The sequence below is a fragment of the Tupaia chinensis genome, unplaced genomic scaffold, assembly GCF_000334495.1.
Source record: "Tupaia chinensis unplaced genomic scaffold, TupChi_1.0 Scaffold000117_2, whole genome shotgun sequence".
NCBI classification, from domain to species: Eukaryota; Metazoa; Chordata; class Mammalia; order Scandentia; family Tupaiidae; genus Tupaia; species Tupaia belangeri.
The window spans coordinates 10,069,190-10,095,039 of NW_006159583.1; the positions used below are offsets into that span (position 1 = coordinate 10,069,190).

At 41.1% G+C, this 25,850-nt stretch overlaps 1 protein-coding gene across 1 annotated transcript in view; it reads right to left on the reverse strand.

The window, feature by feature from the left end:
- Positions 1-25,848, reverse strand: part of MAP3K5 (mitogen-activated protein kinase kinase kinase 5) — a gene marked incomplete at its 5' end in the record, with an annotated part of 263,294 nt that extends 237,446 nt beyond the window's left edge. The window contains one exon of the mRNA XM_027770250.1: positions 25,650-25,848. Coding sequence (XP_027626051.1) covers positions 25,650-25,848 — 199 coding nt within the window. The remainder of the gene's footprint in view (positions 1-25,649) is intronic.
- Between the last annotated feature and the right edge of the window lie 2 nt (positions 25,849-25,850).

Below are 25,850 nucleotides of genomic sequence, written 5' to 3' on the forward strand. Positions count from 1 at the left end.
TGGGAAAAAGCAAAACCAAAAAAAAAAAAAAAAATAGGAACCAGCAGTTGGCACAATGGCTATGTCGCTGGACTCTCAAGTACTCGACCGCAGTTTGAGTCCCAGATCCGGTAGCTTAAACTCACACCGGGCCTATGTGTGTGCGTGCCCAAGATCCTGAGAGACTGGAGGAGAAAGGACAGCAGTGTGGCCATCCTCCTTGGGGGATGAGTTCTCACTTTCTGTCTCTCTGTCTTTCTCTGTCTTTCTGGCGAGCACACGCACCCTATAACAAAAACCTCTCCAAAAAAGAAAAAAAAAAAGGAAAAGCACAAAAAGAAAAATAAACACTTGGTCGAATTTCTAAAGCCAAGTGGACTTTAATGGAGGGAAGCACCAAAGGAAAGTACCTTCTGTTACCTGGAAATATTAATACTGATTACAAACCCCTCTAGGATGGTCATGTTACCTGCAAACTGAACCACATGTTCCTGTCTGCACTTGACCCTCAGGGGAGAACCCTTCCCTCTAGACTCTTGAAGTTTTTACCTTCATTGCTACTCCTTGTCCTTTCTGTGAAACTACCGTCTCATGGCCTTGCCTTTTTACAGCTAGAGGAAAAAAGTGACAAATTTTGCCCTTTCCAAGGCTGGGACAAAGTAGTGTATCCCAGGTGTGTGTTAGCTTTGCGTAGTTTTTGGAAAGGCGACGGACCCCGCTTTTTTGCATAACTAGTCAGCTAAGATAAATTACGTCTTTGATGTATAAATAGAATTTTCACGAAACTGTTTATTGCCTTCCCCACGTCTAGCATCAGCCAAAGTAAATCTTTGGTTGTTCAGTCTTTGTTCAAACATCTAATCCCAAAATGCCCCAATATATAAGAAAACAGATCAGCTTACAGGCAGAAAAACGTTCTTGTGATGAAAAGAAAAAGTCTCAAGTCATTATTTTTATACTGGTTCTGTCTATAGAAACTGAAAACCTAAGAGGAAGACATTTTTCTGTGTAAAGTTTATTCTTGCTCAGCCTCTGCAGGTATCTTCCATTTTAAATTTTAATGTGCTGATGTCTTAAAATCTAATGACTGGGGCCAGTAGGTGGCATGGTGATTAGGGCGCTGGACTCCCACATGGCAGACTATGGTTCAAGTCCCAGACTCAGTAGCTTACTTTCTCATTATCATTCACTCTTTCTCTGTCTCTCTTTGGTCAACATAAAGAAGAATAAATAAAATTAAATAAATAATTTTAAAAAGGAAAATCTAATGACTATATTCAAGGCAAACTCTGGCCTCAGTTTCTCTTTGTGACTTGGCTCTCAGATGGGAAAAAAACAGGCAGAGAGCTACCAACCTATTGACCAGTCACTAGTACAGGTGACATAGGCAAGAACATTCAGACTGCAGTAGCTGTGTCCAAAGATGGCCACCATCAATGCCTTGCCCTTCTGTAGGTAGGCACCTGCCCTCCTCTATTGAGTTCTCTCTCCCCTTTGGCCTGGGTTGGCCCTGGGACTGTTTTGACCCATGCAATGCAGCAAAGGCAGTGTTCTGAGAAATTTGAGACCAAAACTTAAGAGAACCGACAGCTTCTACTAGCTTATTGGAGTACTCACTCAGTGGATGTACTTTCTCAGAACACAGACACCGTGCAAAAACTCTATCCTGGTCCTGTGGAATGGCTGTATAGGGAAGGAATGAAGGTCTGAAGACAGTCTGACCAAAGTCTAGCCATGAGCATGAGTAATTTTGGACATGCCAGCCCAGTCAAGCCCCCAGGTGACTGCAGACTCAATCAACTTCATGGGAAACAGAAGACACCCACAGCTGAACCTACCCAGTGCGCCAAGTTGTGAGAGTTGGTAACAGGTCGTTGCTTGAAGCCACTACATTTTGTGTGGTTTGTTATGCAGTAATAGAAAAAGGAAACGTAAGTCTCTCGAACTGTGAAATAGATATTGTGGATACATAAATGCTGGCCAAGTATCTACTATGTGCCTATTTCTTCCAAGTGAATTTTCTGGGTTAATCCCCAAATCAGTGCTGCAATATGAGCTTTCCCATTGCAGAGAGGACATGTAGCAGGCAGAACTGTAACTCAGAGCAAGCCTCCTGGCCCTAAATCATGTGTTCTTCATACCCCACCTCAGAAGCTGAAATGAGTGACCCTGTGGGGTCAACCCTCAGCTCTTTGCAAGGCTATTTGCTTTGAAGATCACTATTATGGCTGCTTCCAGGATCATGTCCCTCTACCATCCAACCACTAATGCCTGGACCATGGAGAAAGCAAAAGGAAGCGAAATGCAGTTTGCCAGTTAAACAATAGCAAGCATTCAGATAAAGATGGGATCTGGGCTTCCTTTAGGGATGAAGTTAGAGACTGCAAATGAATGAGCATATATGATAGTAAGAGTACCTTCCAATCATCCAGGGTTTATTCCAGTAGTCTAATGAGAGAAGCCCTCTACTACAGAGTGAATAAAGCCAAGCCTAAAAATTAAGCATTTTTGGGGGGTGGGGGGACTGTTAAGTTTACAAAGTGAGGGTGCAAACTGAGCAAAAAGATCTCATTTTTTTAAATGAATCATTTCACTGTTATAAGTAACCAATGTGGTAAGCAGTAAAGTGTTTCAAGTGGCTGAGTGAACAGTGAAAGCATTTTGGGTTGCAGTTCAAATTTTTTTTAGCTTGCAGAAGCTTGCGAAGTCCAGCCATTGGGGATAGATGAACGAAAAATTTACCTAGCCAAAGATATCCATTTCCCTCAAGGGCACTTTCACTTCCTGAACAAAATCTCCACTTCTGTAAACTAAGTTCAACCAATAAAGAATCTCCATCTTAAGCAGTTTCACTGTGATTTGGAATTCATCTAAGTTACAGACTCTCATGAGGAAAAGCAACTCTATTTTCAGCCAATTATAATTAGCAAGAAAACAAGTACATTTACAAAGGGTCACGCAGTAAGAAAGTGGCTGGGAATTTGTGTTTCACGTTCCCATAGAAACAACATGAAATAATACCTGAGCCCACAAAGGCCTACTGACCTCATCCCATCTCTGAGGTAGAAGTACCGGCAGGACCAGGCAACACGCCTTAGCCTGGGAGCAATGCGTGCTGCTTCCAGCACCTGCCTTCTCTCTGCTTCTCTCACGAACACGTTCCGTTAAATAATACTCCTCGTTTCATGCCTCCCATTGTTCACTAGCAACCAGTCAAGTCATTGACATTGACATCTACCATCATCTACTTTCCTGAAATTGCTCTGGCAAAAGGTACCAGAGGCAAGTCTCTTCTCCAAGTCCAGTTACTCTTCTGAAACATTCAAGGTCACTGACCCTCTGACAAGCCCTCTTTATGTTGCTTTCAGACCTAACTCTCATTCTCGCTCTCTCTGAACTTTTCTCCATCCCCTGTGCTACCGTGCTAATCACTATTTATTTACTAATTTAGGAGAGGTTTTTGCTATAGGGTATGTACGCTCACCAGAAAGACAGAGAGAGACAGAGAGACAGAAAGCGAGAAATCCCCCCCCCCGGGGGGGGTGGCCACGAAACAATCCCTCTCCTTCATTCTCCTCTTGGGATCTTGGGCATGCACACACACGTGCCTAGCATGAGTTTTAAGCTACTGGGTCCAGGACTCGAACCGTGGTTGACTACATGGGAGTCCAGCGACATAACCATTACGTTAACTGCCGGTCCCCCCTATCCATTTTTTTAAACTTATGAGAGTGCATATGTGCATACTTGAGAGAGAGAGAAACAGACAGGCAGAGAGAGGGGGAAGCACCCTTGACAGGTCAGGCAATACCCTTCACCCAGGACTTCCAGCTTGTTAGGATCCCCTGCTTGTTTTCAGGCCAACCTGAACCCACCATCAGCCACGTGGCCTCCAGCAATGCAGTTCAGCCCACCAACTGTGCCACCAGGCTGGGCCTCCCTCTGTGTATTTTAAATTCTGGTGTTTTCTGATTCTATCTTAGATCCTCTTTTTATTATATTTTACCCCTCCCTTGTGGGAGACTCATTTATTCCCATGACTTAAAATGATTAGCATGTAAGTGCTCAATAAATATTAGTTTTCACTGTTACCCTTCAAAACTCAATTCAAGGGACCAGCAGATGTTATAATAGTTATGTCACTGGACTCCCACATAGATCAAGTCCCGGACCCAGTGGCTTAAACTCACGCCTGGCACGTGTGCATACACACTCAAGATCCCAAGAGGAGACCCACTTCTGGGTATTTACCTGGAAGACAGGAGAACGCTCAGTCAGAAAAGTGCTTGCACATCAATGTTTATTGCAGCATTATTCACAATTGCCAAGACATGGAACCAACCTAAATGTCCACAAACTGATGAATGGATTGCAAAAGTGTGGTATATATTCTCTATGGAATACTACTCAGCCATAAAAAATAACAAGACCCTGGCATTTGATAGACAGTGGTCTGATATGGAAGATCTATTGCTTAGTGAAGTAAGTCAGGCTATGAAAGAAATTGTATGTATCCACTCAATATATACCGACTATGAACAATAGAGAGGCAGGACGTTAGTGAAAAACAGATATGGCTTATTACCTGTTGATGACATGTATAGTATTCTCAACTGGATTAGTCTGAGAAGTATTTCATGATGGGTAAAGTATTTTTACAAGCAAAATAAGAAATAGTGATTGACTGTTTAAAAAAATAATTAGAATAATAATAATAATGATTGGGAAAAAACATAGAAAAGATATTATTGAATGTTGAAGCAGGGAGATTAATGTCTCTGTATTGACTGACATGCATGGCATTCCCTTTTGAAAAAGCAATGTAATACACTGTAAAGTTATATGTAATCCAATGTAATATAAAGAAGATGATAATTAAAGATGATGATAATTAAAAATAAATAAATAAATAAATTTAAAAAGATCCCAAGAGGAGAATGGGCGAGAAGAGATTGTGGCCATACCCCCTGGGGGATCATTTTTCACTTTCTGTCTCTCTGTCTCTATCTTTCCAGTGAGCGCATGTACCCTATAGCAAAAATCTCTCTTTAAAAACTTTTTTTTCAAATGTCACCTACTATCCAAAGTCTTAGTCAACCTCCTCCACATTCCCTTCAGCCCCAGAACTCTCCATCACTTGTGTTCTCGAAGCACTCTCTCTATCCTCTAGTGTAACGATTCCATGTTCACAGGCCGGTCTCCCATACCAGACACTGAGCCCCTTGAAGGAAAGAGGGATATCACTGAATTCTAGTCTGCAGGCATCATCTAAGTATCATCTACTGGTCACACACTGATACAGAAAGACTGGGGATGTCAAGGTGCATGAAATGTGATCTTTGTTATTAAGTCACACATAAGCAGGAAAAGCAGGCACCAAAACTAAATAACTGGGGACCTGCAGGTGGCATGGTGGTTAAAGAGCTGAACTTTCATATGGCCAACTGAAGATCAAGTCCTGGACCCATCAGCTTGAAAATCACACTAAGCATGTGTGCATACATTCCCAAAATCCCAGGAGAAGGAATTGCAGTGTGGTCATACCCCCAGGAGGTGATTTTTCACTTTCTCTTTCATTGTTTCTCTCCTTTTGGCGAGTGAACACACCATATAGCAAAAATCTTTAAAAAAAAAAAAAAAAAAAAAGGGGAGCGGGGCTGACAAGCTAATGGTGTAATGGTTATGTCACTGGACTGCCATGTAGTCAATTGTGGTTCAAGTCCCAGATCCAGCAGCTTAAACTCACACCAGGTGCTTGTGAATGCGTGCCCAAAATCCCAAGAGGAAAATGGAGGAGAAGGGATTGCAGAATGGCCATCTTCCTGGAGGATAATTTCCTGCTTTCTGTCTCTCTGTCTCTCTGTCTCTCCAATGAGCACATGTGCCCTATAGCAAAAATCTTTCTCTACAAAACAAACAAACAAACAAAAACTAAATAACCAAAACACCAAAAAAACAAAGTGTGACAGTCCTGCATTCAATGGATCCATCTATATAAACTGCCTATCATATGACAGCCACTGCGTTAGGTACTAGAGATACAGGACAAACAACACAATCAAGAAGAAGAAACATGGAATTATAATTTAATTATCTTTTAAAGTACCAGAATTGGTTCCTTTTTTGTCAGACTTTTCTAAAAAAGGGGTTTTCATTATCCTGCAACATTAGACTTAACTTTTCCAGTGGTTCCTTCTTAGTCGTAACAAATCTGATGCAAGCTTTATGGGAAAAGAGCGTTTTTGTATCTCTCATCCTTTGAGTACTAAATCCTTAAAGCAAATCAGGATTTATTTAATAGCTTGAAAAGATTATTTCAAGAGGGAAATGATGGACACTATTAACATAAACATGCAATAAAAGAAACTGTACAGATCTTAGAACATAAAAATAAAAATTTGAATAGTTCCATGATTATTCTTAGCTTAAATGAAAAATAATGCTAAAGTGAAGTTCATGAATAACTGCAATATGCTGGATATGAGAAGAAATTTCCCTGGTGACCTCATATTAAATATACATTGTGGCCCAAAAGTTGAGCGATACTCTCTTCTGTGGCTAAACAGAATCTTTACAAGTCTTGAAAAGGTAATTGTGATGGACTGTAGTCATCAGAAGCTTATAACATAGTCCAAGTCTCAAATAAAGCTTGAGCATTTAGAGCAGGTAAGTGAAAACTGGAAGCAGGGTGTTGAATTGTCCAATCACAGCCCATTTCTTCCTTTGTATTCTCATTAAATTGGCTGATCCTCTGGTACAGAACTCTCTTTGGTAACATGTACCTAACTCTCCTGAAAAATAGACCAAAGAGAACAAACCAATGAACGAGGAGTCTGAAAACAGAAAAATCACAATAGCTACAGGTATCTGCTCCTGCAAATTTTTCCAATATGCCTAATGATACACACACACACACACACACACACACACACGTGAGTTTATATGGGTACAATGCTAGAGGGTGCACGTGTGCATGAGAGACAGAGAGAGATAGCAGCCCCTAACAGGGCCAGGTCATATCACAATCCTTTTTCCTCCATTTCTCCATCCTGTCAGTCATGGGCATGTGCATCCATAGTTGTGTTTTTCAAGTCACTGGCACTAGGGCTTGAACTCTGATTGGCTATATGGGATCCAGTTTCCTAGTAACACTTTCAGAGAAAAGCACAAACTTACTAAATATCTGTAGTCTTGAAAAATTAAAGCATGGCAATATACAAATACCACAATATTATTTTGCCTCAAATTTTCCAACGTCATAACACAGTGGCAATGGCATTTATGTAAACAACTTCCTTGACTCATTATAAATGTGAGTTTGTATTTCTTATATCTTGGTGTACCATAAATTAATAAAAACACTACTAACACAAATGTGGCACTCATTTGAGTATATCCTAAATAGACTAGTAAACACTAGAATACATTCTTATAAATTAAATGCTAATCAGGTAAAACTCATAAAGGCACAAAAATGTCATAATACTGACAATCCTTAATTTCAGACATTGCAAATAAATAATGCAGGTCTGCAGAATGACATTCTAATAAGCACAGCAGGATCAGTCCTTGGGTAACCCACTCTTTCATCATATTTAATGGTTAAATCAATTTTCTATACTACTGGTTTTAGGACCCTCTTAACGGTCTAGGCTACCATTTCCTTTCCAACTTCCTTTCAGATTTACCAACTGCCAAATACACTTTAAGCACACAAAGTGTTGGCAGAGTTGAATTGCTTGGCAAGAAAACTCGAGCCAACTATTCCTGTCATAGCTCACGTGCAAGCTACAACACTGTTCTCTAATTTCACTAGGTCAAGCCAAGCAACTTGTACCCTGGCTCTGCTCTGCAACTAATAATATGCACACACACTGACAGATATTAGGTTTTAAAACCAGACTCTCAGCTCCTCTAGATTGTCAACAAATCTTTTCTTACTCCGTTGTATATAAACAATCAATGCTGAGTCAATATATATGGGAAATTGACCAGAAGTTATTTTCTAAAAATTAAAATCTTGTCCAGATCTGCAAATCTGAATTTTCACTGAATCAGCCAAAGCTGGTTTACCAAGACCAATTTCCAAAACCTAGGATTGCCTTAGTAGAGTTAATATATACCAACTCTAAGTATGTGGCTCAAAAATAATTACAAACGACATATGAAGTACACATTCATAAATGTTGCTTAGAATCTTCAGACATAGCCCAGATTTTTTTTTAGAGAGGTTTTTGCTATAGGGTGTATGTGCTCGCCAGAAAGACAGAGAGAGACAGAGACAGAAAGCGAGAAATCACCCCCCAAGGAGAATGGCCACACCGCATTCCCTTCTCCTCCACTCTCCTCTCAGGATCCTGGGCACGCACACACTCACTGGGCATGCATGCATGCACGCCCAGCATGAGTTTAGGCCACCAGGTCTGGGACTCGAACTGCGGTCGAATACTTGGGAGTCCAGGGACATAGCCATTACCGCAACTGCTGGTCCCATCTACCTTAATCATTTTTAAATATATATAACAATCCCAATATGGTCCTGTATTAATAATGTATCCAATACATGCTTATTATTATTATTATCCAAACAGAATTTTATTTCTTTACTACTTTCATTCTGGCCAGCCATTCAATAAGTTGACAATCAGGTTGACTATTTTCTGTTAATCAAGGACCATAAACTTCAGGCATCATCAGCAATTCAGCAACACAAATTTATTATGGATATATAGATCTGAAGAATACTAAACATATAGATCTGAAGAACATTAAATTGAGAGTATGTTGATGGCATATTTCAATGAACTAAAAGAGCCTAGTTTCTTTCACAAACTAAAAAAAACTTAATATAAGAGAATTTAAATACAAATCAAATCCTACCACTAGAAAAATGATAAATAAGAAAAGAAGCTCCAAGTCTCAGGTAATAACTCCACTCTCAGTATAGGGAAAATATTGGCAAAATACATAGAAAAACAATTTGTTTGTTTTGTTTGCACGTGTGCTTGCTGACGAGAGACAGAGGAAGAGGGAAAGAGAGAGAAACAGCCCCCCCGGGAGGATGGCCATGCCACAATGCCTTCTCCTTCATTCTCCTCTGGGGTTTCTCAATCCACCTAGGTCCAGGTCTTAAACGGCAGTCAGCCATGTGGTATCCAACTGCCATAACCACCACACCATCTATCTGGCTGGCCCCGAAAACTTATAAAATTTTGAGTCAGTATAAAAAATTCTTCTTAATTAAAGAATTATAACACCCTCCTTGGAAATCAATTTTAATTATGTTTTATCACTTTTTAAAGTAATTTAAACATTCTTAATAAAATTTGGGAATTTATTTCAATCATTTTTGGTATACTTAATTCCTAAAATAAATAAATAAATAACCTGGGGAGCTTAATGCATGATATGCTGTTATGTTAAGAGCTTTCTTTTCAATGCACTTTCTCTTCTATACACATTGTTCTCAAGTGTACAGTTCAATGAAATCACCCACATTATGAAGTCTTTTTAAAAATCCCCTTAAATTTTAGGACCAGCAGTTGGCATAATGGCTGTGTTGCTGGACTCCCAGGTAGTCAACCGTGGTTTGAGTCCTGGATCTGGTGGCTTAAACTCACACCAGGCACGTGTGTGTGCGTGCCCAAGATCCTGAGAGGAGAATGGAGGAGAAGGGATTGTGGCGTGGCCATTTCCCCTGGGGGGTGATTTCTCGCTTTCTGTCTATCTGTCTCTCTCTGTCTCTCTGGCAAGTGCACGAGCCCTATACCAAAAATCTCTCAAAAAAAAAAAAAAACCCAAAAAACAAAAACAAACAAAAAATTCCCTTAAAATTTTCACTCATTTACCACTTAGAAGTGGTAGGCTTACAATAATTATTAAATTGCTGAATGCAATTGGTAGACCATATAAGATCATAACAAAAGCAGAAATTGTACTCTTTTAAACTGATTTTGTGCAGGCCTTAGAATGAAATCTTGAAGTTGGCAGGTAGACACAAATGTCTGTTAATGAGAAGACTGTATTCATCATATTACTAATAAATTCAATGTTTTCAAATAGAAAACATTTCTGGGAGACAGAAAAACATTCATAAATGACTAGACCGGAATCAGAGCCTGATTCAAAACTTGATTTTGTCCCCTAGTAGCCGTGTGATACTGGGAAAACTGATAAATTATCTCATATCCCCATATGTAAAATTCCCCTACTGATACTATCTGCCTGGTTAAATAAAATCACACATGTAGAGAGATTACCGCAACAGTTAGCACCCAGTAAAGCATTTTGATAATTTAGGTATGGCTTGCCTTCAATTCTAAAACCAGAGTTTTCATCTTTGGCACAAAGAACTTTACAGCAATTTGTCAGCCCTCTGAAATATAAGAGTTTTTTCTCTCCAAAATTAAACCTATTTGGGGCAGTCTAGTCTCCTGAAATTCCCATCTGTAACAATGATGATGTCCTACAACGGAAATGAACTGGGTTTCAAGACACTGCAGGCATCTTACTGGCATATTCTGGACTTGGTTCTAGCCAAATAGTTACCTCTTTTCAATAGTAGGAAATGAGTTTACTGGGACCAGCAGATGGCGTTATGGCTAGGTCGCTGTGGACTCCCAGGTAGTCAACCGTGGTTTGAGTCCTGGATCTGGTGGCTTAAACTCACACCAGGCACGTGTGTGTGCGTGCCCAAGATCCTGAGAGGAGAATGGAGGAGAAGGGATTGTGGCGTGGCCATTTCCCCTGGGGGGTGATTTCTCGCTTTCTGTCTATCTGTCTCTCTCTGTCTCTCTGGCAAGTGCACGAGCCCTATACCAAAAATCTCTCAAAAAAAAAAAAAAAACCCAAAAAACAAAAACAAACAAAAAATTCCCTTAAAATTTTCACTCATTTACCACTTAGAAGATTATTTCTCAGTCTGGTAGGCTTACAATAATTATTAAATTGCTGAATGCAATTGGTAGACCATATAAGATCATAACAAAAGCAGAAATTGTACTCTTTTAAACTGATTTTGTGCAGGCCTTAGAATGAAATCTTGAAGTTGGCAGGTAGACACAAATGTCTGTTAATGAGAAGACTGTATTCATCATATTACTAATAAATTCAATGTTTTCAAATAGAAAACATTTCTGGGAGACAGAAAAACATTCATAAATGACTAGACCGGAATCAGAGCCTGATTCAAAACTTGATTTTGTCCCCTAGTAGCCGTGTGATACTGGGAAAACTGATAAATTATCTCATATCCCCATATGTAAAATTCCCCTACTGATACTATCTGCCTGGTTAAATAAAATCACACATGTAGAGAGATTACCGCAACAGTTAGCACCCAGTAAAGCATTTTGATAATTTAGGTATGGCTTGCCTTCAATTCTAAAACCAGAGTTTTCATCTTTGGCACAAAGAACTTTACAGCAATTTGTCAGCCCTCTGAAATATAAGAGTTTTTTCTCTCCAAAATTAAACCTATTTGGGGCAGTCTAGTCTCCTGAAATTCCCATCTGTAACAATGATGATGTCCTACAACGGAAATGAACTGGGTTTCAAGACACTGCAGGCATCTTACTGGCATATTCTGGACTTGGTTCTAGCCAAATAGTTACCTCTTTTCACTCCCAAACCTCAATGACTGACATCTTCGTGTCTAATCTGTACCTGTTTCCTGAGCATGTTGCCTGAAACAAACATGATCAGGATCTGGTTAAAACAAGATATTCTAGGACCCTCTTGGCACAAACATAGCTTCAGATGGCAGAGTACAGCAGCGAGAAGAACACAATGGGTTCTTTAAGTCAGGTGGGGTTAAGAGCACGTGGGGATCTAGTCTATCCACCATCTCTTACATCCTTTATTCCCTTATGGTGAGAACATTCAAAATCATTTCTTTTAGCTATTAAAATATACAATAGAATATTATTACCCATAGACAGCTTATTGTACAATGGAACACCAGAGCTTATTTCTCCTGTTACTTGGTACCCATTGACCAATCCCTCCCTATCCTCCCCTCCTACCCACCCTCATCCACAACCCTTCCCAGACACAGGTAACCACCACTCCACTCTCTACTTCTATGAGATCAGCTTCTTCAGATGTAATGTATACATATATCAAAACATCACACTGTACCCCATAAATATGTACTATTATTGTGTGTTAATTAAAACAAAAAAGTTTTTTGTTTACATTTAAAAAACAAAAAAGAGGGAAATCAGCAGAGACCCTGCTGAGAATGACCATTGTCAAAAACTTAGAAATAAGCAAAAGAGTACTACTGGGTATCTTCAGTGAGGGGCTGGGCTTTGTAGTACACTCTCTGGGAATGATCTGATTTTAAAGGAGTTGCACCTTTGATGGTTTTTCTAGTGACCAGGCCATTTGACAATGCTGTTAGAGTAAACATCAAGTTGTACAAAATGGATAGTAATGCAAATATCCCTCATCCATAGCAATACAAAGTAATATTGTTTAGCAGAGATATAATGAATTGATTTCTACCCTGTAGACTAGATGACTCCAACATTTATACTTATATTAATAGAGTTACCTTATAGATATGAGTCAGTTTTACATCTTTTGGCAAATTCATTTCATCTTTCCTGATGGTGTGTGTGTATGTATGTGCCTGTGTATGTGTGTGTATAGTATCTGCTCTTTAAATTATCATGCTAATATCTTACTGGTTTTCCCATTAGATTAGTTAATTAAATTTTGACTCATGTTTATATTTGCAAAGAGTCATAATTTCAGATTTTTTGAGAACTCTAGTATATAAAAATGATAATGTAGCACATCTCATGAAGGAAGTGCTTTCCCAGAAAGGAAACTGATGAAACAGAAAGGGCCTTTAAGGAGGCCAGCAGGCGGCGTGGTGGTTAAGGTGCTGGACTACCACATAGCCAACTGTGGTTTAAGTCCTTGACCTGGAAACTTCAAAATCATGCCTGGTGAATGTGTGTGCATGCCCAAAATCCTGAGAGGAGGATGGAGGAGAAGGGACTACATAGCATGGCCATCCCTCCCGGGGGGTGATTTCTCACTTTCCCCTCTCACTCTCTCTCCAATGTGCATACATGCCCTATGGCAAAAACCTCAATAACTAAATAAAAATAAAAGAAAGGGGCTTTTAGCTTTTCTCAGAATTATTTATATCTCTAAGAGAGAGGAAAAGAGAAGTGAAGCAAATATAAAAATGTTTAACTGTGTGTGTATATATATATATATATATATATATATATATATATATCCTATTATATTCTTTTATGTATTTTATGGCCAAAATGTTTCACAATTTAAATGTTTTAAAAAATTTAATAATTACTTGGGTAGGGATAAATGGGAGAATATAAGTAGTTCCTCCTGACTTCTTCCTTGTTATCAATTCCATGGAAACAGATGTATGATGTCAATTTTTATACTCCTGAAGATCTATGCTTTCTTTTTCCTAGTTCTTCAGTTCACCTGCTAAAGTAAGATGCACGTCATATGCAACTGATAAATGCATACAGAACTGAATTATTGAACATAGCCTGAAACATATTAGGTGAAAGTAAAATCAGATCAGGAGCCAGAAGTCAGGAAAGGAACAGTCCCTAAGCTGTTGTAAAAAGAGCTCTCTGGGCCACTCTAGAGAAAGGCTTGTTTGGGTCTATCACTTGGTGGTCCAGCTCTCTATTTTGCCTAGAAAACAGCCAAAGACCAAGCAATGGCAAGTTAATTACCAGCCTAGGCACTACAATCCCTTGATGGTTCTGACAGAGAAACATCAAAGCCAGCTTTCTGTCAGATTATTTTAAAAGATTGTTAACAAGAAGATATTGAATTTGTTAGCAATAGGGGCCCAGAAGTTCAATGACACTATCGTGACTTCCTTACAAAATGCTACCATGATAGGACCAGCCCATGGCTTGGTAGTTAAGGGAACCGGATTCAAAGTGGTTGACCACACGGTTGGAATCTCATCCCCAGCTGCTTGAGAAACATGTCATGTACATATGCATGTGTGCCCCAAATCCTGACAGGATGGAGAAACAGAAAAGGGACTGTAGCATAGCCATGCCCCACTGGGGAGTGTTTTCTCCTTCTCTCTGTGTCTCTCTCTGGTGAGTGCACGTGCCCTCCAGCAATTTTTTTTAATGCTAGCATGAAGGACCAAGGTGCTAAAATTGATCCTATTAAGATATTATATGTGTTTGAATTTTTTTTTTCTGCAGGGGGAAAGTATGGTATAGTCGAAAAAACACCTGGAATATTTCAAAGTCAGACGACCTCAGTTCAACCCGTATTTAACCATTTGATAGTATGACCAAGTCACATATCTTCTCCACCTGTAAAATACACATAATTATACTATCATGTCTTTTTCTTCTATGGAGTTGAAAAGAGGATCAGAAGAGGAGGACCACATAGCACTGCACGACAACCATTTATATTATCATTCTGACTCAGTCACTTAAAGTCACCTGAACACCACTGTGACCACATTAGAAACTAGGCAATGATTTTCCAATTTAGAGAAATCATACTCTTGATCCTGGCTGCCCCAGCTCCAAGAAACACAAAAAGCTTGAATGTGACATTAAGAGGTATCTGACATGTAAAAAGCCTTGGGTAAGTTTTTTTTTAATAAGAAATAAGGAAAGTCAAGACATGTATGGGACACAGAAATGGATTACTATCTGTTGCTGAGAATGTGTTTTGTATCTTCAACTGGACTGCTATAAAGTGCATTCATGTGGGGTAAATTCAACATACGAGCTGAGCAATGTGTAAAATAAATGTATAAAATAAATTTTAAAAAGAAAGAAAATAATAAAAAAAGAAGTCAACATTAAAAAAAAGAAAGGAGGGAACCAGCAGTTAGCATAATGGCTATGTCGCTGGACTCCCACGTAGTCGACCGCAGTTCACCCCGGACCCAGTGACTTAAAACTCACGCTGGGCGCATGTGCGTGCGTACCTAAGATCCCGAGAGGAGAATGGAGGAGAAGGGATTCCGGCGTGACCATCCCCCCTGGGGGGTGATTTCCCGCTTTCTGTCTCTATGTCTCTCTCTGTCTGTCTGGCTGGCTGGCTGGCGAGGGCACACACCCTATAGCGAAAGTCTCTCCAAAAAAAAAAAAAAAGAAAAGAAAAGAAAGAAGGAAAATCAAGAGTTTTTAAGGAGGAAGAATTCTCTGGTTTAGGCAAATACTTGGTTTTATATAGCTTGGGGTAAATGGGTAGGTGTCCACTGATATTCACGAGAACAGCTCTGCCCATGTTTTTCTTTCTTTCTTTTTTAAGTGTATGCATTTGTTTCTTCTGAGAAAAAGAAAGAAAAGGAGAGAAAAAGGAGAAAGAGATAGGCACTCCCAATAGCATCCTCAACACTCCAGCCACCCCCAGTCTCAGCCATCCTGGATCTCTGTACCCACATGCTGAAGGAGGTCCCATGGACACAAATCCAGACTCGTCCCCAGGGCCAGCTGCATTACCACTGCATCATTCTCTGGCTTTTCCTCTGTTTCTTAAGGGTCCACAGGTAAAGAAGAGGCTAAAAATTTTGCAAAGTATGGATGTAACTGGTCACAATCATTATGAGAGACTTCCTGTACAAAGGAATATAACTTCTGTCCTGTATCAATCATATACCAAAGGCAATTGCTTTTCTCATTGTTGATTAACTACAGAAAGGCTTGCTTGGAACGGAATATTTACTATTACCTCATGCAACTTCTGTGGTATTTAAGTTACACGATATCATCCCTGGAGTCACTCATCGGCAATGCATTTTCCTGTGGTCCTCTCCTTTCCTGATCTGGGGTGACACTCTATTGGAGAAGATACTTGAAGAGTAGACACGGTTGGTGCCTTGTGGTGGAAAAGGCTTGCACATTCATTGGACTTTCTGCCTGTCAATCTCCCACTGCTCCACAAAGAAACTGTGAACCAATTTTATCCTGCAAACCAGAAACAGGAACTGAACAAGCCTCTAACCAGGCCTCTGAAACAGGAAGTAGGGGACGGTGTCTGTAGCCACCAGAGGGGAACTGACCTGTAGAAGAGAACCCCCAAGAGCCTGGTACCTGCCAAAGCCACTGTTGAGATAAGCCCAAACTATGCACTTACAAATAAATAAGCTTCACCTAGAGATGAAAGCAGCTTGAACTACCAAACTAATGAGTGTCTCAAGAACAAAGGTGACCAAGAAGAGGAAAGAAATCAAGATCCCAAGAGCTTGGAAAGCAGGGCCATCTCCAGTTGACTATATGGGGTAAGAAATGAGAGCTCTAAAAACTGATCTACTTTCATACTTGCGAGTTTTATTTTGAACTCTGCCTTTTTAAAAGCCTCTCTAGGGACCAGCAGATAGCATAATGGCTATGTCACTGGACTTACATGTAGTCGACTGCAGTTCGAGTCCCGGACCTGGTGGCTTAAACTCACGCCGGGCGCGTGTGTATGCGTGCCCAGGAGCTTGAGAAGAGAATGGAGGAGAAGGGACTGGGGTTTAGCCATCCCCCCCCGGGGGGTGATTTCTCACTTTCTGTCTGTCTTTCTGATGAATGCGCACATGCTATAGTAAAAACCTCTCCAACAACAACAACAACAACAACAACAACAAAACCTCTCTAGAAAAGCTCATTTTTGAAAAAAATCATCATTTTTTCTCAGTTGACCAGTTATCCAAGAAAGCAAAAAGAATCACATTGTGGTGGGTTTGCCAGCTGCTCTGGCGGAATGCCAGAGAAAAACCCTGAGGAGGACAGACACCACTAGATGGTGGTGGTTGTTTTTTAATAATTTATTTAATTTTATTTATTTCTACTATCTTTAAAATTTGCTTATAGGGCACATGTGCTCACAACAGAAATAGAGAGAGAGAGAGACTAAGAGAAGGAAAGTGAGACTTATGCTCAGGACTTGAACTGTAATCAGCGATGTGGGAGTCCAGCGCCTTAGCCACCAGGCCACCCAACGGCTCCCACCACTAAGGTTTTTTAAAATTCCTTCCCAACTAGAGTTCGTCCTTCTGAGTGTATCTGTATCTGCTCTTTTGATCATTTTACTCAGGCTTGTTTCTAGTGTGAAGAAGCAGGGACTGGAAGGTGGGAAGGAGTTGTAAGGTGGTTGGGATCACAGGGCGTCAAACACAGCTCTGTTGATGGGCATATTAAAGTTTGTACTTGGGATCAGAAGATGGAATAGCAGTTACATCACTGGACTCCTACATGGCTGACCACAGTTCAAGTCCTAGACCCAGTGACTTGAAAATCATGCCAGGCTCATGTGCAATGCATGCCCAAGATCCTGGGAGGAGAATGGAGAAGAGATTGCAGCACTGACATTCCCCCTCAGGGGGTGATTTCTCACTTTCCCTCTGACCTTCTCTATCTCTCTCTGTCTCTCTCTCTCTCTCTCTCTCTGGGGTACACAGACACTATAAGGCAAAAACCTCTTTAAAAAAAGTTTGTACTGGGACCAGCAATTAGCGTAATGGCTATGTCGCTGAACTCCCATGTAGTTGACTGCAGTTCGAGTCCCGGACCTGGTGACTTAAACTCAGCTGGGTGCGTGTGCGTGCGTGCCCAAGATCCTGAGAGGAGAATGGAGGAGAAGGGATTATGGCGTGGCCATCCCCCTGGGGGGTGATTTCTTGCTTTCTATCTCTCTGTCTCTCTCTGTGTTTCTGGCGAGCGCACATGCCCTATAACAAAAACCTCTAAAAAAAAAAATTGCACTAATCCATGGTGAAATACAACAATGAATAATTAATTGAGTTTTTTCTGTAGATTTACTGTATATAAAGAGCTCTCCTTTATTCTAATGTTATGTCCCGCCTAATTATTTTTAAAACATAAAAATAGCTTTCTTTTTAAGAAATCATGGCAAAAGGTGGCTGGTTATTGAGTTTTCTCTTAGTCTATGTATAATATCCCTCCTTGTAAAAAACTAAAATGTTGGCACACATGTCAGTCCTCCAGTTTTTTTAACTGACTCATGGGAACCACTATTTAGGAAATACATACAGACGTCACCTTTGCCCGCTACTTAAATGAGACAATATATGCAAAAACTTCAATGAAAGTAGAAAGGCAGAAGTGGGCTGGAAGACTTTCAGGAACTTCTCAGTCTGGGATAGCTGGAGTACAGGGTTATGTTTTGTTTCACTAAATGAAATTGGAAGTCGTAAGGAGCTTTGCTGGAAGCAAATGGAGCCGGAGGCCCGAAAGGTCAGCCACCTCTCCAATAACATGGTATAAATGGAGGATTTTCATCACCAGCTCGAGTCAAGTGGGAACAGAAAATGGATGAAAACCGAAAAGCCAAGTTCTTAACATTTCAACCAGCACGTGCTTCCTTCCTGTTACCCACTGTTGAGGCTGTGATCTGCAGTGAACCAGGCTAAGAGAAAGGCCCAGGCGGATGTGTTTGCTGGTTCAGGGGAAGAGGGAGCTGGCAGCCGGTCTAACCCAGTGCCCACTGAGAGGCAGTGAGGTGGCCTTGAGCAGGGAAATGTCCCTGGGTCTTGCATCAGCAGGAAGTGTAGGTGCTGTAAATAGAAGGTCAGGAGAGGAAGAAGATTGAAAAGAGGTGAGAGTGTTACCAGACCCCTGCTGACAACTGCCTCCTCCTTCACTCAGTGTCCTATTCCCTGCAGCCTCCCAATCCTTCCTTTACCCCCACTTCAGCAGATACCTCCTGCACCTACACACACACACACAGACACACACACACACACACAAATTCAAGTTGCTGCTCTTCTTATGTCTGGCCAAGACTCTAAGAAAAGCTAGATCAATGCAAAACTTAGGGCCAGCAGGTGACAGAGTGCTAAAACAACTGGACTCACATGGGAAAGGTCCAGGGTTTGAGGACCACCCTTAGTACACCGAGTGCACACATTTCCATTATCCATACCAAGTGAGTTGGGAGGTGAAGTGCAATGTGAAGACCCTATTGGCGTGCCTGTCTTTTCTCTCTCTTTCTCTCTCTCTCTCAGAAGAAATGAATAAATAAATTTAGGAGGTGGGAAAACAGTAAAAATCACTGACTTAACACAGAGAAAGGTATATTCAAAGTCCCACTTTTGAGTTTTGGAAATACAATATTTGGGACCAGGAGATGGTGTAATGCTTACATCACTAGACTGCCACGTAGTTGACTGTGGTTCAAGTCCCGGACCCAGTGGCTTAAACTCATGCTGGGTGTGTGTGCGTGCAGAGCCAAAATTCTGAGAGGAAAATGGAGGAGAAAGGACTGTGGTATGGCCATCTCCCTGGCAGGTGATTTCTCGCTGTCTGTCTCTCTGGCAAGGCAAATGTCCTATAGCAAAAATTGCTCTTAAGTCCTGGACCTGGCAGCTTTCTCTCTCTCTCTCTCATTTATCACTCTGTGGTCAAATTAAAATAAATACATAAATGGATAAAGTTAAATATTTTTTTTAAAAAAAGAAACATAATTTTCCTGAGGGTTTAAAATGACTCATGGCCTGGTGGTTAAGGTGTCTGGATCTCACATGGTTTGAGTCTTGGATGCAGCAGCTTGAAAAATACACCAGAAGGGGATGTGTGCATGTGTGTTTGTGCATGTCCCAAATCAGGGTTGTGGCAGGACCATGCCCCCTGGAGGGTGTTTTCTCACTTCTCTCTGTCCTTCTCCAACAAGTGGGCATGCCCTCCAGCAAATTTTTTTTTTTTTTTGGAGAGGTTTTTGCTATAGGGCACGTGCACTCGCCAGACAGACAGAGAGAGACATAGAGACAGAAAGCGAGAAATCACCCCCCGGGGGGATGGTCACGTCGCAATCCCTTCTCCTCCATTCTCCTCTCGGGATCTTGGGCACGCATGCACACGTGCCCGGCGTGAGTTTTAAGCCACCGGGTCCGGGACGTGAACCGAGGTCGACTACGTGGGAGTCCAGCGACATAGCCATTACGCTAACTGCTGGTTCCCTCCAGCAAAATATTTAAAATAAAAAAATGGTTAAATGAGTTCCATGCACTGAAGTATTAAGGCTTCTTACAGAACAGTCCCAGAATCTAAGCACCATCTATAATGCTGTTTCTAAGGAAAAGTATACTCCTGGTTCCAAAAAGCAACCTTAAATCATATAAACTGAATAAATTAATATAACCTCTTTATGGCTCTGTTGTCATAAGCAAAATGAGGAATAATCAAGTGTATTCTAGCTGTATATTCATAGACTTGATAAAAAGATATTTTTAGAGGGCCAGATCCATAGTCTATCAGTTAAGGGTGCTGGATCCCACGTGGCCAACCATTGTTCAAATCATAGCCCTGGCAGCTTGAAAAATACAACAGGTACATGTTTGTGCATGTCCGAAATCCTAAAGGATGGAGAAACAGAGGATCGCTTTGTCTTCTCTCTGTCTGTCTCTTCATCACTTTCTGGCAAGACATAGCCACTCTGATAAAAAAAAAAAAAAAAAAAAAAAAAAACTTATATGGAGGCCGACAGTTGGAGGCTGTCTACTTATACAGAGTAACCTTGTACCATGGACATCTCTTAGACATTTTTTTTTTTTGGTAGAGAGATTTTTGTTATAGGACACATGTACTCACCAGAGAGACAGAAAGTGAGGAATCACCCCCAAAGGGGATGACCACACTACAATCCCTTCTCCTCCATTCTCCTATTGGGATCTTAGGCACGTACGCACATGAACCTGGCGTGAATTTCAAGTCGCCGGGTCCAGAACTCAAACCATCGTCAACTAAGTGGTAGTCCAGTGACATAACCATTATACCATCTGCTGGTCGCAATGGACATCTCTTAACTTTTATAGAATTTTACTGTTTACACAACCAGCAGGTGGCATAGTGGTTAAGGCACTAGACTCCCACAGAGGCCACTGCAGTTCAAGTCCAGGACCCAGCAACTCGAAACACACCAGCAGCATGAGCACAGGTGCCCAAAATCCCAAAAGGAAAATGGAAGAGAAGGGACTGAATCCTCTCTGTGGGCTGATTTCCCATTTTCTGTCTCTATGTTTCTCTGGCAAGTACATGCACCGTATAGCAAAAATCTCCCCAAAATTTTAAAAAGGAGTTTTACTGTCTACAATGGAGGGAGCTGGGCTGGAATGGTGTTAGGGAAACATTTGCCATCTCTGACAGTTTCATTAAAGCATTAATAAAATATTAGTTTCTCCTTAGAAAGAGAGAATGGCAGGTGTAGTTGAAGAACAAACTAGAATATAGTTACATAATAACTTAATTTGGAAAATCAGTAAAAATCTTTAATTGCAACCATCCCCCCTTGGCCAGCACCTTCTGGCCAAAAAAAAATAGAGAAAAAAAGTAAGAAAGCACTCCCTATGGGGGATGGGCACCACAAATCCCTTTTCCATCCTCCTTCTGGGATTTTGGACACACACACAAACACACATACACCTAGCATGTGGCCCAGAACTCTAACCACAGAGTCAGCCATGTCAAATTAAGTGGCTTTAACCACCATGTCACCAGTTGGCCCTGCAATCTTTTCCTGTTTTGTTTTGTTCTATGTAGAGTGTGTGTATTCAACAGAGAAAGAGAGGAAAAAGTGAGAAAGCACCTCCCATGGCAGGAGGCCATGCCACAATCCCTTCTCCCTCCATTCTCCTCTCGGGATCTGGGGCATATACACCGGCATGTCATCAAGTCTATGAGTCCAGGACTCAATGCAGCAGTTTAAGTTCATACTTATTTCATTAAGTCGAGCTATTCAAACACCATTCTTCCCTTTTAAATGTAAGGTCCTGATTAGGTAATCCCTGCTTACGCTCCATCTTGGTTCTGGGGTTACTTCCTTGAGAATCTATCCCTCACTGACCCTATCCTCAATCTGATTCTAAAAGCTCCTTCCTGGGAGGCCCCTCACAGACGCCGTGAGTTTGTGTTCCTCACTTCTGGGGGCAGAACGTGATCTGTACACGCAGTTCATTCTTCACTATGGACTGAGATGACTTATTTGCAATAATAATGTTGTGATTTTTAAAGTACAGAATTTGACAGCTGGTGGGGAACTCAGATCTTAGTTATTCCAACCCTCCACTCTTCTCTGGAATCTTAAACAACGTGATCCAAATTCGAGAAAAGCCAGGACCAGAACCCAGGCCTTGAAACTCCCCTCAATGTGCTGTCCCAGCATACCTTGCTGCCTTGCCTTTGCAAATGCAAAGGATTCCAAGACAGAATCTTGGCAATGGAATTCAACACCCCCTCCACACCCTTCGCTAGTCCATTTCCCAGAAGAATCTCCATTGGAGGAGATGAATAGCACCTTGTCACAATTACATGCCAACAGCCTGGCTGGAATGAAAACTCAGCCCTAATCCAGGGACCGTGTTCTTCTTACTATATCCTAACAATCCCCCAGTCAAGTGCAGATAGTGGGTGTAGAAAAGAGGTTAATATGACCCAGTGCCAAAGCCTAAGGACCATCTCATCTGGTTTTCTCCACCTTGCCAACTAAGAAAAAATTTTTATTTCAAAATGGTTGGGGGAAATATCAAAAGAATAATATTTTGTGAAATTTTAATTTCAATATCCACTAATAAAAGTTCTGTTGGAGCACAGCCATGACCATTTGTTTTGGTATTGTTAAGTAGTAGCCATTAGGCCAGCAGGTGGCATGGGGGTTAAGGCACTAGACTCACATAGACTGCAGCAGTTCCAGCCCCTGACCCAGCAGCTTGAAAAATCACGCCAGGTGCATGTGCATGTGTGCCCAAAATCCCAGGAAGAAAATGGAGAAGAGACTGTGGTGTGGCCATCCCACTTACAGGATGATTTCTCACACCCTCTCGCCACCTCTGTCTGTCTTTTTCTGGCAAGCGCACACACCCTCTGACACAAACCTTTAAAATAAGCATTAGCTATCAGGTATCTGTTTAAGTATCAGCTGCTCTCCCGTAACAGCAGCAGAGTTGAATTGTGAAAGACCTTATAGACTGCAAAGATTAAAATATTTACTCTGCGGTCCTTTACAGGAAGAGTTTGCCAACCCCTGTTAGAGAAGAGTCAAAGCCTCTCTCAGAAGTCAGAAGAAAATATATCTACTGCCATCAAACTCAACAAATCTCAATTTAGAAAAACCAAGAGTTGGACAAAATTGACACCATCTTCATTCTGCTACATCTCCCTGCTGAAGGAGAGGCTCACAGGTCATGCCATTCAGATGGCCAAGGGTAAAACTGAGGCCTGTCTGGGTTGCAAGCAAGGGATGGGACAGAACTGACCCTGGAACAAAGGCCTTTCTGGTGCATGCCCTCCCCACTATGCTACCCTTCTAAATGCCTCAGCCGCTCTTTGCCAGTCCTCCATCACGTGATTCCAAGATGAGCCACTTTTCTTGAACCTAAGAGTAAATCAGCCCCTGAAATGTGAACAGCAAGGGAAAAAGGTGACCTTTTAGGATCAGCCACCTGCATTAACACTAAAATCCTACATTGACCAGTTATTACCAACGAATCCTAGGCCCATTATAAATCCCTTGGTTTTCTCACCTAAGAAGGTAAGTACCTCCTTCACAGACTTAGAGGAATAAATATAGCTTGAATCTCAGCTCCCTGCTAATCTTTTTCCCTGTCCCAGGCACAGGACAAGAGGACTTTAAAAAGTTCAGGAAAAAAAAAATGTAATGAAAGTACTAGTTTATTTTAATGGCCCCCCAAAAAGAAGTCTATGCATAGCTTTTTCATAACATGCACTTCCATGAACCTTATGAAGATTCCTTGTATTTGGTTCCTAACAGAAAACGAGTGAAGAAAGTTTCTTTCAAATGAGCTTAGGCTTTTAGATTTCTTTTTCATAGAGCCCTAGGAAAAAATGCCCAATTTATCTGTATAGTAAAAATAGGCGCAAGTCTATTTTCCTCTCCTATCTTTCAGTTCTTTGAAGCTTCTTCCAAATTACAATCCACAAATAAGAGTGCTATAATTTTTAGAAAAGTTATGTTGATGTAATTTTTAGAGCAAGCCATCCAAAGAACCAAGCTATATTATACTCATGTTCCATCACGGAGACCTAGACTGTGAAAAATACCAGAAACATAAAACTCCAGTTTATTTAGTCTGGCTTCCTTAACATGAAGTTCTTCTTGTTCCTAAAATATTCAGCTCTGGCTGAATTCCAAAACTGACATAAGCCTACTTCAGGTGTTTTGAAGAGGCTGAAGAGAACCACCAGAACTGAAAACAACATTGGCATATAAAACCTTTGATATTATCACAACAGCAAGAAGGTGATTGTTTTAAAACCATTAAACCAAGTTTCGGGCCCACAATTATAAAAATAAATATGCACATGTTCACATGTACAAGGTGCTAAACACTGATTTTCCTAACATGTTATTATTCCTAACAATTACTGACAGCTTTCTGAAATCTATGGTAGGTTGAAAACTACATTTTCTTCCTGAATTATGCTAGCAAACACTGAAATGACCAGGCCAATCTCAGTTATTAGACAGCATATGGATGTTTTAAACAATGTTTAAATCATAAACTTTCCAGCCCACCACCGCATGTGGGGTAATAAAAACAGATCCTGACTCTGATCAAAATCCTTACAAAAATAGCATACGAGTTTAGTTCAAGTTACTCCGATATTACTTTCGGAAGTAATTACTTGAAAGTTCGGATAAAACAGTGACAATAGGATCACCCAAAAAGCACCCAAAACTGACATAAGCCTACTTCAGGTGTTTTGAAGAGGCTGAAGAGAACCACCAGAACTGAAAACAACATTGGCATATAAAACCTTTGATATTATCACAACAGCAAGAAGGTGATTGTTTTAAAACCATTAAACCAAGTTTCGGGCCCACAATTATAAAAATAAATATGCACATGTTCACATGTACAAGGTGCTAAACACTGATTTTCCTAACATGTTATTATTCCTAACAATTACTGACAGCTTTCTGAAATCTATGGTAGGTTGAAAACTACATTTTCTTCCTGAATTATGCTAGCAAACACTGAAATGACCAGGCCAATCTCAGTTATTAGACAGCATATGGATGTTTTAAACAATGTTTAAATCATAAACTTTCCAGCCCACCACCGCATGTGGGGTAATAAAAACAGATCCTGACTCTGATCAAAATCCTTACAAAAATAGCATACGAGTTTAGTTCAAGTTACTCCGATATTACTTTCGGAAGTAATTACTTGAAAGTTCAAATCAGCAAGAGATGAGATATTCGAACCACTAAAACTTGTTGAAGAGAGGCTGAGTTGGGAAAATCATGACATGACATGCAAATTTGTGGCATGTCATCGTTTCTACACTCCCAATAATACACAGAGAAAACGAGAACGTCATCTAAAATGGTCACAGGTATATGTAGAAGGAAAATATGGGTCAAATCTAACAGAAGAATGACACACGAGTGGGGAAGGGCTGACTGGAGCAAAGATCTCGGGCACTGCCGAAGAATAGCTCTTCAACTCGACCCCTTGGGTCCCGGGCTCCAGCGCGGGGCATCGGTGAGTCAGAGGGTCTCATGCGCAAGCACACACAGGCTCTTAGGGGAGCACACACTCGCAGGAGCAGCGAGCGCCGGAGGCATCACGCAGCGCTCTCGCTGCCCCCAAGGTGGGGCAAGAAGTAAATAAGTAGGAAGCACACGCTTCCTGCCCAGAAACACGGAAGGGGTTTCCTACGCACCTGCATTGTAAAAACGATCCAGCACCGTGGTTTCCCCAAAGTCCAGTTTACCAAAATGCAGCGTCTCCAGGGTGGCGCCCACCGTTTCGCACGCCTCCCGCAGGCTCTGCAGGGCCTCGCTCTCGGACACCACCAGCTGCCCTTGGCTCGCTTCGCTGATCACATATGCCACCGTGGTCCGTCGGCCGCCCCCGCTGCCAG